The sequence below is a fragment of the Diceros bicornis genome, chromosome 2 (genome assembly GCF_020826845.1).
Source record: "Diceros bicornis minor isolate mBicDic1 chromosome 2, mDicBic1.mat.cur, whole genome shotgun sequence".
Lineage (NCBI taxonomy): Eukaryota > Metazoa > Chordata > Mammalia > Perissodactyla > Rhinocerotidae > Diceros > Diceros bicornis.
The window spans coordinates 47,175,081-47,190,050 of record NC_080741.1 but is presented as its reverse complement, the minus strand read 5'-3'; the positions used below and the strand labels follow the sequence as shown (position 1 = coordinate 47,190,050).

The 14,970-nt window shown below is 48.4% G+C and overlaps 1 protein-coding gene across 2 annotated transcripts in view; it reads right to left on the bottom strand.

Moving 5' to 3' along the window:
* Nucleotides 1-1,476: 1,476 nt before the first annotated feature.
* LARS2 (leucyl-tRNA synthetase 2, mitochondrial) overlaps nt 1,477-14,970 on the bottom strand; it is a 164,453-nt gene continuing 150,959 nt past the window's right edge. For both annotated transcript variants that reach the window (XM_058556627.1, XM_058556636.1), the window contains exons 20-21: nt 8,650-8,777; nt 1,477-2,931 (exon numbers count right to left, since the gene is read on the bottom strand). In XM_058556627.1, coding sequence (XP_058412610.1) covers nt 2,752-2,931; nt 8,650-8,777 — 308 coding nt within the window. In that variant the 3' untranslated portion in view covers nt 1,477-2,751. The remainder of the gene's footprint in view (nt 2,932-8,649; nt 8,778-14,970) is intronic.

Here is a 14,970-nt window from a genome sequence, read left to right as displayed (position 1 = left end):
CTGGGGCACAAACTCTCTTCACTCATTTCCCTGACAGAAACAACCCTGACATTGCCCGTGAGCCTGGGTCTTCCACTGCTTTGGTAACAACCTTCATCCCCAGCCCTATGGAACCAACACTGCGCTCTTGGCCTCTCAGCCACCACTGGTCCCTGTACATAGGGGTCTACTGTCATTTCCTGGCTTTGCAGATGTGAGCACTTCACAGGAGGGGAGCCCTGGCCAGACTCTGTTCAAGATGCTGGCTTTTGGCCAACATCTCAATTTTCCTGACTGTTGCACTTCAAGCAAGATGGGCAATTAGGCGAAGGGACTGGAAGACACAGCCAGGTGGCATAAGGGGATTTGGAGGCCAGAAGACGTGGGCTTGGATCTTAGCTCTTCCACTTTTCTGCTTTGGAAACTGAGCAAATTATTGACTCACAGAGCCTGGGTTTCTTCATATTTGTTAGAAAATAATTCCTTCCCTCTAGGGTTTTTGTGGGAACTAAATGACATAATGCAAGTGAACTTGTTGAGTCCAGTTTCTGACCTAATCAAGGCAGTTAATAAAGGACTGAGATCATCCCCCACCCCACCTCCCTACCCCCAGGGATCAGAGTTTTCCATCGCATTGTTCCATTATACTGACTATCTCCTAGTACCAACCAGCCCTTGTTTTCAAAAGTTTTATCCTCTGGAAGAACAAGTTCTCCAAAGCCATGCTGGTCAGTCCAGTAGCCTTGAGACTTTATTGGCCCATTGCTCTGGCCAGATTATGTGTAGCTAAAGGGCTCCCTACCTTCATCTTGTTGACGGGTTCTAGACCACTCAGATTACCTTAGGGATAAACGAGACAATCAAGCAAAAACACTCCTCCCTCCTTGTACCAAATACCCTCATCTGTCTCCTTATATTTAATCCACATTTGCCGGTACATGGAATGGGACTGTAGACACTCAGGTCAGCTCTGGGAACGTCAACTCCTACTCGAGAGATCTGGGTTCTGCCTTCCCTTCTGGCCCTAGTCTTCCCAGCTCCACTTCATTATGTTTTAGTCCAGGACCAAACTCATCCTAATGAAGCTGAAGACCAGGAGAGAAAGGACTAGTTAGACATTATGGTTCAAATGCATCAATTAATCCAGTGGTTCTCCAACTTCGCTGCCCATCAGAATCACCTGTGGAGTTTTCAAGATTCCCTGATGCCCAAGCGCACTTCAGATCAATTAAATCAGGATTTCTGGGCATGGAGACCAGGCAGGATATTAAGTTTGAGGCAAGTTTGAGAACCAGTGACTTAACTGCTATTGCTAATGTGCCTGATTCAGTGTTGTGTCCCACGTTTCGTAAGTTCTGCATGCATCTCACTTTATAACATTCCATGTGCAGTTAGGCACACAGCTTCTGATGATGATGGAATACCTCAGTCTGTTCCTGATTAACTCCTACAATTGGAATATGGTGGCTATTCCAAGAGCACACATATGTCCCAAAGTCATACATGACAAACATTTTATTACATTAAAAAAAGCCATCTGTTAACCGCTGAACCGTAGCTACATCTGAGGCTACTTTAACAAATGGCATCAGAGAACAAATATAGATTTTCGACATCACAAAATGGCTCGATTCTCCACTTCCCCCATTAAATACTAATCAGTGGCTTAGGCCAGTTCTGGTAAAGAGCACCTACTTGCTGATGTCACATAAAACCAGGAAAGGTTACCCTAACATCTAAACGACATGGGTCCATTCCTGGCATCTCCCTAGCAGCCAGATGGCTGTGGCTTGAACACAGGAGGCAATGCCAGGGTGGCATCAGCACCCTCCACTGCGGTGAACTCACTCTCCCTAATGATGGCTCTGGGGGCCGCATCAGCATCTGGGGCCCACATGAGCAGACTCCCTGTTGGGCTAGGGTGGGCTCTGAGATGGGTTCCATCTGAGATTGGAATCAGCTTGGTTCCGCTTCACTACGCAGCAAATTTTACACCCTGAGGGAGTGGTTAGGAAGCGCTGCTCATTACTCATGGTAGAAAGCAGTGCTTCGCCCCAGAGCAGAGCAGGCCCAGCAGGCGCATCCAGCTGGGCTGGGGAGGAAGCAGCCTGCTAGGTAGAGCTGAGAAGCAGGGGGGACGCTGGCAAAGGGACTAGCACCGCTTGCCTTTTGGTTCAGAGCAGCTTCTGAAGACTCCAATGTCCATTCTAGACACTGGATATTTGGACATCACCCAAATGGCTTCTCCATCTAGCCTGGAGGTGAGGGGACCATCCACCATGATGCTGAGGCTATTACCCGTTCAACAGTGACAGTCCACGCGGCTCCTGAGCTGCGTGCAGTTCCTCAGTTTACCCTCACGTTCCTGGGGTGTGCCTGAGGCAGCGCAATTTCTGGGATCCAGAAGCTCCCAGGCTGCTCAAGAGGCATCATGTTCATTCTCACTTGCTTCTCTTTTCTCTTTCCTGCTCCCACCTGGCAGTACCTCTGGTGGCTTCACAGGTGGTCAGACGGTTTCCTCCACCCTGCAATGTCGGTGGGGGGTTTGGGGGGAGGAAGAGGCTGCCCCCCTCCCCCTTCACCCATATTTCTCCTCTGCCCACACCCACCCTCACCCCTGCACCAGGCCCCATCACAGAGGCACACCATTGATGCCACTCTGTCAGAGTGCAATGTAAACAGTCAAGACATTGGTCTTTTCCCTTCCCCTGGGCCAGCAGGCTTCCCTTCATGCCAGGCCTGAAGGAGGCTCCTCAGAGGCCCTTCCCGCAGTCACTCTTGCACCAGGAAGTTGATGAGGGCAGTTCTGGGGGAGAGGAAAGCCTTCTTGATGCTTCGTCCCTGCAAGAACCTGACACCCAGCTCGCTTTGGAGAACAAGCTCGTGGACTTTCTCCTGGTCCTGGGCAACTTGTTGGGGCACAGGGATTTTGCCGCAGGCTTTGTTGTTGATCTGAGAAGGAGAAAAGCATAGACAAACAATGAGGAAAGTCCTGTGAGGCGCAGGCCACCGGATACCAGTAGCCAGCTTCTCAAGAGGACAAAGTGCAATTAGATGGATAGGATTAATGTCTGAAACTACAGAGAGAGACCCCAGCACTGAGCGTGCACGTGAGCACCTACACCTGGAGGGAGCCCCGCCTGCTGTGTCCTGAGTGTTGCCCCCATCACAGCTATGGTGGAAATTATGTCAAAAATCCTCAGCATGAGATGGCTTAGGCTGTTTCCACAGAGAGAGGGATTCCCATGTCACTAGGAATCAAGTGTGAGTTCAGATGCGGCTACAGGGGGTGTCATGGAGGATTTTACCAAGGTCTCAAGTGGACTGATTTCTGGGAACGCAGTCATCTCCCTTTTTTTTTTTTTTTTAAATTTTATTTATTTATTTTTCCCCCAAAGCCCCAGTAGATAGTTGTTTGTCATAGCTGCACATCCTTCTAATTGCTGTATGTGGGACGTGGCCTCAGCATGGCCGGAGAAGTGGTGCGTCGGGTGCGCGCCCGGGATCCGAACCCGGGCCACCAGCAGTGGAACGCACACTTAACCGCGAAGCCACGGGGCGGCCCAAGTCATCTCCCTTTCTGATGACTGGCTCCGGAAGGGGGCGCTCAAGTGTGATGACTTGGGAATTGGACCCACATTAGATTAACAATTCTTCTTGCTTAAAACGGACCCGTACAGTTCCGGACGCCAGTGAGTATTCACTGAATATCAGTTCAACAAGGACAAACTTCACATCAAATGTGAACTGATACTGCCACCGAGGAAAGCGACCACGCAGCTTCTGCACAGCCGTGCTTCAAATCCGCGATCCCACTGCCTGTAAGAACGCTGACATTTCTTTCCCTAATGCTCCTGTCTTGTACTTGGAAAATATAGTCACTATATTACGAAAAGTTACTAGGAATAATTTCTCAAGTTTCAACCAAAGCACACTATCAGTGTCCCTAATCACCCACTCCATTTTTTCAGATTTACGTAGAACTTAGTGGCATTTTATTGGTTGTGTTAGCCTAGATCACTGCGTGGGAGCTCAACGAGACGAAACAGCATGTCCTGAAACATTCTGAAATATTGTTGTTTTAAAAAAGTGAGAGGCTTCATGATGCAGGGTTTTAGTGTTCTGACCTGTAGAACTCGGATGTGCTGTTTGAAGGACTGTGGTCTCTCCGCCTTTGCATTTCTTTTTCTTTTTTTGTGAGGAAGATCAGCCCTGTGCTAACATCTGCCAATCCTCCTCTTTCCCTGTGCTAACATCTGCCAATCCTCCTCTTTTTTTTTTTTTTGCTGAGGAAGACTGGCCCTGGGCTAACATCCATGCCCATCTTCCTCCACTTTATATGGGACGCCGCCACAGCATGGCTTGCCAAGCAGTGCGTCGGTGCACGCCCGGGATCTGAACTGGCAAACCCCGGGCCGCCACAGCGGAGCGCACGCACTTAACCGCTTGCGCCACTGGGCCAGACCCTGCCTTCGCATTTCTAAGCCATTAGAAGCAGCCTTCTTTCAAGGCCACAAGCTTATTATTTTTTTTTTAATTGCGGTAACACTGGTTTATAAGATTGTATAAATTTCAGGTGTACATCATTATACTTCTATTTCTGCATAGATTACATCATGCTCACCACCCAAATACTAATTATAATCCATCACTGTACACATGTGCCTAATCATCCCTTTTGCCCTCCTCCCTCTCCCCTACAAGCTTGGTTTGACCGAGACCTCAGAAGAGACCTCCCACCCCCTCACACAAAAGCCACCCCCTGTGAAGTCTTGGGACCCCCAAACACGGAATTCTCAGAACTTGTTAATGAGTCACAGTACCAGCCCTTCCGTCTCTGTTCTTACGCTCTTTTTCTAGGGAAGAGGCCCAGGGTGAAGTCTCTTCTGGCCACCACTCAGGATGTGGGGTGCTGGGGGGAAAGAGCATCTTCTCTTACAAGGGACAGACTTAGGTTTGATTCTCAGGCCTGGACTCACAAACTGTGGGACCTTAGGCCTCGGTTTTCTCTTCTTTAAGGACAGAATCCTCCTTTAAGGATTGGGGAGTGAAGGAAGTGAGACAACCTGTGTAAAGTGACCAGCTCACTAAACCTTACTCCCTCTCCTTTGTCAAGAATCCTGGCCCAAGGCCCCGTGGCCTAGTGGTTAAGTTGGGCACGTCCACTTCGGCGGCCAGGGTTGGGTTCCCTACACTACTCATAGGCAGCCATGCTGTGCTGGCAGGCCACATACAAAACAGAGGAAAACTGGCACAGATGTTAGCTCAGGGTGAATCTTCCTCAGCAAAAAAAAAAAAAGATTCCTGGCCAGGGTGGAAGGAGTGAGCTGTGGGACATCCTCTTCAATACATGGCCTCAGCACAACATCAACCCCAACTCCTAGGCCCAGTGAGCCTCTGGTGCTTCCCTGGAGCCCAGGGGCTGGTCCTAAGCTATCACTGGCCAGGCCTGTCCAAGGGAGCCAAGTCATTTTCGTCTGCGCTGGGGCCTAGGAGTAGGGCACATCCTCCTCTGGATGTGCCATGGTGCCCGGGGGCTTCCCTGCGCTGCCTTGGGGTCCCTCTCATGGTTTCTGGCTCCCTGGGACTCCCCTGAGTTGCCTTATCTGGGGCAGTCCTTTCAGGGTGAGTGAGTCTCGATCATGTTCGGTCCTGGGCATGAGGCACCGATTAAATGGACAATAGAAGTCTAGTTGGGACTCAACATGTGGCTTGGCCTTCAGGGGCCCAAAGGGGAAGAAGTGGCTTCAAATCACCTCAAACAGCGGCTGTTTGACTTGAGAAGAGTCTCCCAGCCCCATGTGACGGCCTTGCAAGCTTCTGCTCCTCCCTCTCTGCCATCTCCACTTCATCACTCAGCCGTGGTCCAGGGCCTCAGCCTTGTTCTCTTGGACTTTTCCAACAGCTGCCTGGCGGGCCCCTGGCCATGAGTGCTGCTCCCTCCGCCACACCCATCACTACTCACTGACAGAAGGGGAGCCCCGCCCTGGCTAACAGTAAAGCCCCGGCTGAGCTCTCACTCTGTGCCAGGTGAGCACAACTGTGCTACACAATTCCCTTGAGTGAGCCTGTTCATCCTCACCACAACCCTGTGAGGCAGATGCACAACCTTCCATGCCCGATTTACAGATGGCGACACTGAGGCACACAAGGTGAAGCCACTTGCTCAAGGCCTCCCCCATCCCAGTGAGTGGTGGAGATGGGATGACCTCCTGGGTCCTCTCTCTCCTCTGCTCACCCCAATCCTCTCAGGGATGGAGTCGGCCTTCTCCCTAGTGCTGCCCTGCCTGTGCCTCTTCGCCAGCCCCTCCATGGCTCACAGACCCAGTGTCCCTGAGGGCTTTCCCCTGCCTTTGCCCCTTTTCTCCACCAGGGAAATGCTGCTCCTCCTTCAAAGCCAGGTTTCACGGCCTCTCCCTCAGATGCCTCTTCCAATCCCCCACTGCCAGAGCGGCGGTGCTGATGCCAGCAGTGGTTACCATCTACCGAGAGAGTTATTAAGCCCTGTGCTGCCACCATCTCCTTACCTGTAAGATGGGGTTAGTCTCATATTGGCCTTGTCTGTGAAACGGGGATAACAGGGCCTGCCTCACAGGGCTGTTGTGTGGGGTAAATGAGTTAGTATCTGGAAAGTTCTTAGGGCAGTGCCTGGCCCTTAGTTGGTGCTCACTGTGTGTTAGCGGGTTTTGTCATTAGTGTGTCCAGAAGCAGGCTAAGCACCTCCTGGCATTATCCCACCTAATTCTTTCAACAACCGGGTAAGGTAGGCAACTGTTTGCCTCCATTTTCTAACTGGGGAAACTGAGGCTTAGAGAAATTAAGTATTTTGCAAAACTGAGACTTACATCCTGGATGGTCCGACTCCCAAGCTCTCACATCTTAACCTTGAGGCTACATAAACTCTCTGTGTGTGTGACAACTTGTGTGCCCCCCAGACTGTCCCTCCTGGGTGCTAAGCTCCATGAAGATAAGGTGGTGCCTCTGGGCTCCGTGTCCTTAGAATTTGGCACAGCCCGGCACACCATGGGCACAGAGAACATGGGCATGGCTGAACCGAATTACACTGTAGCGTGCTGCAGCTTCTATTTCTGGCCATGGCACCGAGATCACACGGAGACAGAACACAGGCCTCTACAGAAGCTCTGCCACATGGCATGGTGCCCTGACCCGAAGGTTCTCAAGTCGGGTGGACTTACAGGGAGTCCCACAGACAGTTCAAATTTGGGGTTTTCATTTCAATGATAATCTAAAATTATTTTACCAATTATCAAAACTAATTCTTTTCTGCAGTGATAATTTAAAATGAAAAGACATTTTCACTGACTAAAATTCACTGTCTCAAGTTGGCATTTCTCAATTGTGCTGAGCAAGAGTACTCAGGGGTACAAAAATACTTATTTTTATAAACATTACTCAAGTTTAAGAAATTGCCTCTCTGTGCCATAAGCCTGTTTTTGGTTTTGAGGATTTTGGAAGCAGCCTACCAGGGCAGCCCCACCCCTCTCCTCCGTGGGGGAGGCAAAGTGGGGGCAGCGGGGAACTAAGAGCCAGGGGAGGTGGTGTGGGGACGAGCAGCTGTGAAGGAGCCAGTCTCCTGGGTGACAGTCTTTCCAAACATCCACCTGCCTGCTGGGCCCAGGGTCTGCACAGACGCAGAAGGGTGGGGGCCTCTGTGAGGCTGGGCTCTCCCTCAGCCTATAGGGGCATTGTTCATGGCACTTTTGTCCACAGTTCACAATAATTTTATTTAGTTTTCTCTTTCCTTTTTATTTTCCCCTCTCTCTCCCACTAGGCTTTAAGCGCCACGAGGGTAGGGACCCTGTCTGTCGTGTTTGGTTTGGTATCCCCAGATCCTAGCTAGCACTGTGCCTGAAGGAGACTAGGTAATGCAATTATTACTGATGAGGAAATGAGTAAATCTGGGCGAGGTGACTAACTCGTTCGAGACTGTTTCCTCAACTGAAAAACACGGGAATGGTAATGCCTACCTTACAGGGTGGTAAGAGTTAAATTTTGGATATAAATTACCTGGCCCCATGTGTGGTTCAGAGACATGCTAAAAGGTCCACCCCAGCCCTCTTTCCCTCTTCAGCCACATCAGCATATTTAAGAGACATTCCTTATAATATGTCTCACATTAACAACTTAAATATGTAAAAATTACACAAAGGATAAACTGTAAGAGTTATTTGCTCTATAAGAGGTTTAAACAATAAACTACTTTTATGTATCTAAAACAACCCAATTTACCAAAAAAAAGACATTTTATGTAGCCTTTCTACAACATATTTTGCGACTGAGGTGTTCTGCTTTGCCAACATCCTCACCCTCCCCGCCCCGCCCCCCACACCCCTAAGAGAACCAAGAGCAGCTGAATGCAACTTAGACTGAAACTCAGTTGGGAAGGAAGACAACTAGAACCTGTAAAGCAAGGCAGGTTTATTTTTCCCACCTTCCAATCCCTTGAGGGCCACGAGAGTTTTATGCTCACAAGTTTTGGTATGTGATGACTTCAAAACTGAAGGGCCAGAAGGTCGGGCTGAGGGCTGGCCGGGCTAGAAAGGCCTGTAGAGAAACCTCCAAACCCAGCCAACGCTTGTGGGCAGCAGGCAGGACAGTGACCTGCCCCACAGGTCCGCCCCTGGCTCTGGGGCTGTGGGGGACACTCACCAGAACCGCCATCTGCACGACGTCGGGCCGCTGGAGGAACTGTGGGTCCACGGCTGGCCAGGCCTGCAGCAGCACGCCGGCGTCCCAGGCATAGTGGGTGCAGAGCTTCCTTGGCACCAGCGCCAGGCCTGCAACGCCAAGGCAGAGTGTCACTGAGCGCACGCACGGCTCGTGGGAGCAGCATAAAAAGCTTTCACCTCAACACAGCCTGGCTTGGAGCTGTCTGAGGAGGCTCCCAGAGCCCACACCACTGCCTACCAGATGCTCCCCACTTACTTCGGCCTGGTTTATAATCCCAGGTTTATAGGTAGCTTCCCCCCACCCCCTCAAACAGTACCCAGAGCTATAAAGATGGATGGACATGCTGTTCTACAGTGTGCATTTGGAAAAACAAGGCTGCTGACTTGGCTTGGTCTCTGCAGTTCTGCTGGTGAAAGAATGACTTTGTGCTCCTGAGAGCAGATCCCAAAGCCAGGAGCTGCATTCGCTTCCTTTCCTGCCCATGATTACTTGTGGTCTGAGAGGGCCTCCCACCCAGTCCTTTTACTCATAATCACTGGAGCCAACATGCTGAGAACAGTAGGGCGCTCCGTCACAACCTTCTCAGAGGGATCTCATCCTTCCCACTAAACTTCCTCTCAGGAGAGGCTCCCGCCAATTACCAAACTGGAAAGAGCTGTCGTTGGCTCAGGGTGGATCAAACATGGGGAAGCAGCGAGGAACGAAACCCTCTCAAATCGTTTCCCAGAATGCTATGCACTGCAGCCCCCAAAGCAGAGGTGGCCATGCCCAGGACGCTCCCTGCTCAGTACCCACAGGGTTGCACAGGGCCAACTGTCAGGGCTTCAGGACATCAACCAGGGGCTTCCTAGGAGGGAAAGTTTTGGTTTCCAAGCCTCTGCCGATCTCATGAGTACAAGAGATGCCCCCAAATGTGCAGGAAATACACACATCAGAAAAACAGATCCTTGGGCACTACTAGCATGGTACTAACTCCACTACCCCCCATCATAGCAGAGGCAGGCCTGGGCAGGGGTGGGCAAGTGAATGTGACCAGTATGCCCATACTGGGGTGATGCCATGGCATCTGCAGAGCCCTCATGCTGGGAATGGCTTTTCTGGAAGTGGTGGAGGTGGGGTGCATACTGCCCCCTTATTATTAACCTTGAGACCAGGAGATGCATTTGAGGGATGGGCCCATGGCTCATGGGATGGCTTGAGCCCGAGTCTGGGACAGAGGAAATGAATCCCACCAATCCCAGTCCCAAGAACACTGGGCTGTGAATGACGTTTTGCTTTATTTTCGTTGATGACGAAAGTAATGCATGCTCCTTGCAAAAAATTTGTAAAGGGTCAAAATATAAAGAAGAAAATCATGTTCACATAGGTAGCATTTTTTTAACTTTTTATTTAGAAAGATACTAATGTAAGGTATTTAATGAATATTTATATGTATAAACTAATCCCACAAAACCAAACCAAACCAAATCACCACCAGGATCAGGCTGTATATACAGTTTTGTATTATTTTTTCCCACATTTTAAAATAATAATTAATTTCATGGAAAAAGACACACAATAGTATATATAATATGGCCTTAGTTTTATTAAATATTTATACGAACAGATAAAAAGGTTGGAAGAAATAACTCAGAACAGCAGCAGTGATTATCCTGGGGAGGCAGAAGTATGGGTGACTTTTTTTTTAAAAAAAAAAAAACATTTTATAGATTTTCTACAAGGAACATTTATCACTTTTGTAATTTGAAAAGATATTTAAAAATAAAGTTTTTTCCACACGGTGAGATCAGTTCAAGATTTTTCTTCTGGTTTCTTTTTAAGGTTTCATTTTCTTCCCCACTTAATTTTAGAATCTATCTGTAATTTATTTTGTGTATAATGTTAAAACACATTATTTAAAAAAAGACATGGTCAATTTCCCAAACCCAATTTGTTGAATAAACCTTCTCTTCCCTCTTGGTTTGTGATTTTTCTTTTCAATATATTATATCAGGGATGGTTTCAAGACTATTCACTACAAAGCTACTCAAAGTGCCTATCTGCGATGAACACGCCAGAAGGTGAATCAACACAATGCTTCCTTCATTGAGAAAGTCTGGCTACCAAAAAATGGCCAGTCTCACTCAAATGTGACACAGCTGACGGATGTGCTAAGCACAGCTCCTTATCTTGTCACAGACTGTATTAGACTGGAACGTTCCCAGACCAGCCGCGGGCCCACGGACCACTCTGAGCAGCACTGGTCCATTTTATTCTGTTGACTTGTCTTGATTCTTGTGCAGTATCACAGATTTATTTGTTGTAGCTCTGTATTTTTTACTATCAGGTACTCTTGTCGTAACTGTGTGCTTCCAGTCAGCCTGAGGGAGGCGAAGGCCCACTAGGGTCTGAGAATCAAATGGTGTAAAAGATGTATTCCTGGGGCCCACTGGCCCCTGTGCCCTGGGTTCCAGCGCTTACTAAGGAACCTACTCCATTTCTAACAGATGTGCCTTTTGGCAGAAGCAGAAGGAGCTTCCTGCTTGTTCCTCAGAAGGGATTCTATTAAGACTCATATCTAAACATAAGACAGAGGTCACAGAGGGAGATAATCGCTCCTTTCTTTGAGCAGGCTGGCCCAGTATGGCCTGTCCTGTGATCAGCCGCAGTGGGACGACTCCCAAAACCTCCATATGGCCGTTGTACAGGATGCCTGGGAGATGAAAGGACCTTGGACACAAATGTTCTGGGCAGAAGCTGTTACAAATTCCATTTTAAAAAATGAGGAAGCCTGGCCTTCCTGGAGCAATCAGGATGCTTATTTATAGGCCTGGGCCCCACCAGCATTTCCATATAGATGGGAGTGGGGCCATCCTGCTCAGCAGGGAGGAACAGAAACTGAGGACCCTCCGCATAGTGTTTTTGCCTCCCCGCTCTTTTTAGGGAAGTAAAAATACCTAACATTTGCATGGCAAATACAGTGGTTTCTTTATGTGACACACGTCAGGTCGAGAGCTGGCCTTCGGGAAGCACATGGTCAGAGTCTGAACACAGGCTGGAAAGTGGCAAGGCCCTGGCACACAAGGCCACCTCGCAGGGTCGGCTGCTGCCCACGGCCCATCCCCTTCCTTCCCCTCCTCTGGGAGGGCTGTTGTCGTTGACCTTCCTGGGAAATAACCAAATCAAGCCTCTTTTCCTACTGAGAGCTGGTGAGGTCGCCACGCTGCCACAGCACCCTGGAATGAGTGCTGGGTGGCCGTGGCGTCTGCAGACAGCAGGCCTCTCCTGGCATCCACTTTCAGGCCTGCCTCTGCCCCCACCCCCTGCCCTCACACACACACACACAGGGAAGACTTGGGGACTCCACAGCGTCTGACCCCACCGTGCCTCGTCCAGCCCTAGCAATTCTAAGGAAATGGACAGGAAGTGACACCACTTCACTTTAGCCTTTTCCCACAGAAAGGGTTCCGTTGACATTATTTTGAAATAACCACACTGACATAGCACACACATTCACGTATAAAATACCACTGGAACATCAGCAGATATCTTATTCTCTTATGATTATCACACACACACACGCATCATGATTGGGATGTTTGTAGTTTTGTTGAAATTCATGAATATAGCAAAAATGTACACAAAACACTATAGCTACAATATTTTACAGCCATTTTTATTTTATGAATAAAAATGGATTCATGGCAGTAGACGATCTGATCCTTCTAGATTATGAGTTAGTTCAGAATGCCTGAGGGAGGTAAAGGGACACCTTGCTGTGACCTTCACAATTAAAGTGCTGATGGAAGATGTGGGGATCACACGAGGTAGAGGCCCGAGGCAGAAATCAAGACAGAACAGTCACCATACAACTATAAAAATGGACAGAGAAACAGAAACGAAGATCTTACCACCACATTTTAAATAACTCGTATTCTGGACAAGAGGCTAATTTCAAAGCAGCACAAAAAACAGCACAAAAAGGGAAATCACCCAAATGCCTACCAGTGGCTGTCAGTGTAATAACTCATGGAACAGTCACGGCGGGGACACCACATAGCTGCTGAAAAAGAACGAGGTGGGTCTATAAGTCCTGATGCAGAACTGCGACTCTCAAGGACGGTGAGAGGAAAACGTGTGTATGGAATGCTAGCGTTTGTATAAAAAAGACACATTTCACACACGTGCATCGAGGTCTTCTGTCAAACTAACATCAAACTGGTGGCGGAGGTTCTTGGGGACAGCACCGGAGCCGAGGGAGGGGTGGGAACTTAGGACACGCCCTTTGTCACAGCTGAATGTTTACAACATGTGCATAGATGTACTTTCCAATGACAAATCTAGGTTAGCTTTGCTTTAGAAGCCCAGAGAGGTACAGTGGGAGGTGGCGCTGCTTTCTGCAGCTGGCTCAGGCACTTCTCCTCAGAAGCTGAGCTTGTGCAAAAGGAGCCCACTCTCAAGGAGCAGTGCTCCTTGGGCACTTAGGCAGGCCCGCCCTGTCCCTCACTGTGGGCTCCTGCGGGCCTTCACGCTGCTCTGCTGAGTGATGTAGGAGATACAGTGCCTCAAACACTAGTGGGATGAGGGTTGCATCTGGTCAGTTGCCTGTGTGTGTCCGTGTGGAGTAAGTGTCTATTAAAACCTTCTTCAACCGGAAATAAATTCCTTCTTCCCTTCCTTCTTCTCTCACAGTCTAATATGCCCAGAACTCAACACTCAGGACTTGTGGGCTTAGAGAGGCAATTTAAAACACACCCCCCCAATTTTGAAATAATTATAGATTCATAGGAGGTTGCAAAGCAATGTACAGGAGGGCCTGTGCCCCCTCCTCCAGCCTTCCCCAATATAACATCTGGCATAATTATAGCATAATACCAAAACCAGGAAATTGACATTGGTACAATCCACAGAGCTTATTCGGATTTCATCATTTTTAAAGGCACTAATGTGAGAGAGAGCGTGTGTGTGTGTGTGTGTGTGTGTGTGTGTGTGTGTGTGCGTGTGTGTGTAGCTTCATGTAACCACTACCAGAGTCAAGACACAGGACTGCTCCATCACCACAAGGCTCCCTCGTTGCTCCTCTGTTTTGGCCACTGCCCCATCTGCTCAGCCTAAGCCTTGGCAACTGCTAATGTGTTTTCCATCTCTATAATTTTGTTATTTGAAGAATGTTACATAAATGGAATCACAGAGTATAAACCTTTTGAAATTGGCTGTTTTCACTCAGCATAATCCCCCTGAGATCCATCCAAGCTATTGCCTGTTAGAGAGGTCATTCTTGATGATGATGAAATTATATCTTACCAGAGTACCACCAAGGAGCTGAGCTCCTTGGTTGGTGATTTTCTGCTCCTTTACTGCCCACCAACAAAGGAAACCTTGTGTCCTTTGTCTGGAAACAGTATCAGTGACTCCAAATACAAAATTTCCCTAAGCAAGCAGCTAACACCCTCACGGATAGGACAATATTCTATTATGGTAAACAAAAGATAACTTTGTAACTTCAGATGTGGTGTCTTGAGCTTCTCAGATCTGAAGTTTTAGGAAGGAAAAAAAGATTTCCTCATCCTGTTCAAGTTTGCAAACTCCCAAGACATTGGTTCTATTTCTTACTGAAGGTCCCCATTGACCCTTTAAGAATTTGGTAGAGGACTGTTAGGTTCCAAACACTTTGGCCTTCTCTGAAATCTTTCCCTTTTATCTAGGGCAATGATGGCCATTTTTCCCACAGGACTCCAAACGTCCCCTAGAAGACTGGTCTCAATTCTGCTGCTTTTCGGGGAGAATCTCTCCTATGAAAATCTGCTTCTCTGGGGAACTCTGGGCAATGTTAATTTCTGAACATTCCACCCTCACTAACATATTCCCATTATAGCCATTCTGAGGTTATATTTTGGAGATGTAGGAATGAAACCAGAAGTTATATGAAAGCTAAGTTTTCTAGAATAAATGAAATATGTATGAAAACTTTCCCAAAACCTTGGAATGAGAATGACTGACAGTGTGGGATGACAATAATGACACCCCCTCACAATATAGTGCTTCTGTTTGCAAAGGACCTTTGACACCTTGTGACACTGGCCCTCATCAGCTGCTGGGAGAGGCAAGAAGGGGTCATGTCCCCATTCTCTCTTGAGGGCACTTGACCAACACCTGTGAGCTAATGATCTGTGTGATATGCTTGGTGTGTGGGACTCCTCACTTGACTGTCCTACACTATGGCCCCAAGTGCTCATTCAGACGGGTGACACACATACACGTGTCGAGAGCCAGGAGACAAAGGCTTCCCATTGCTTCTCTGAATTAAAAAAAAATTAGTTG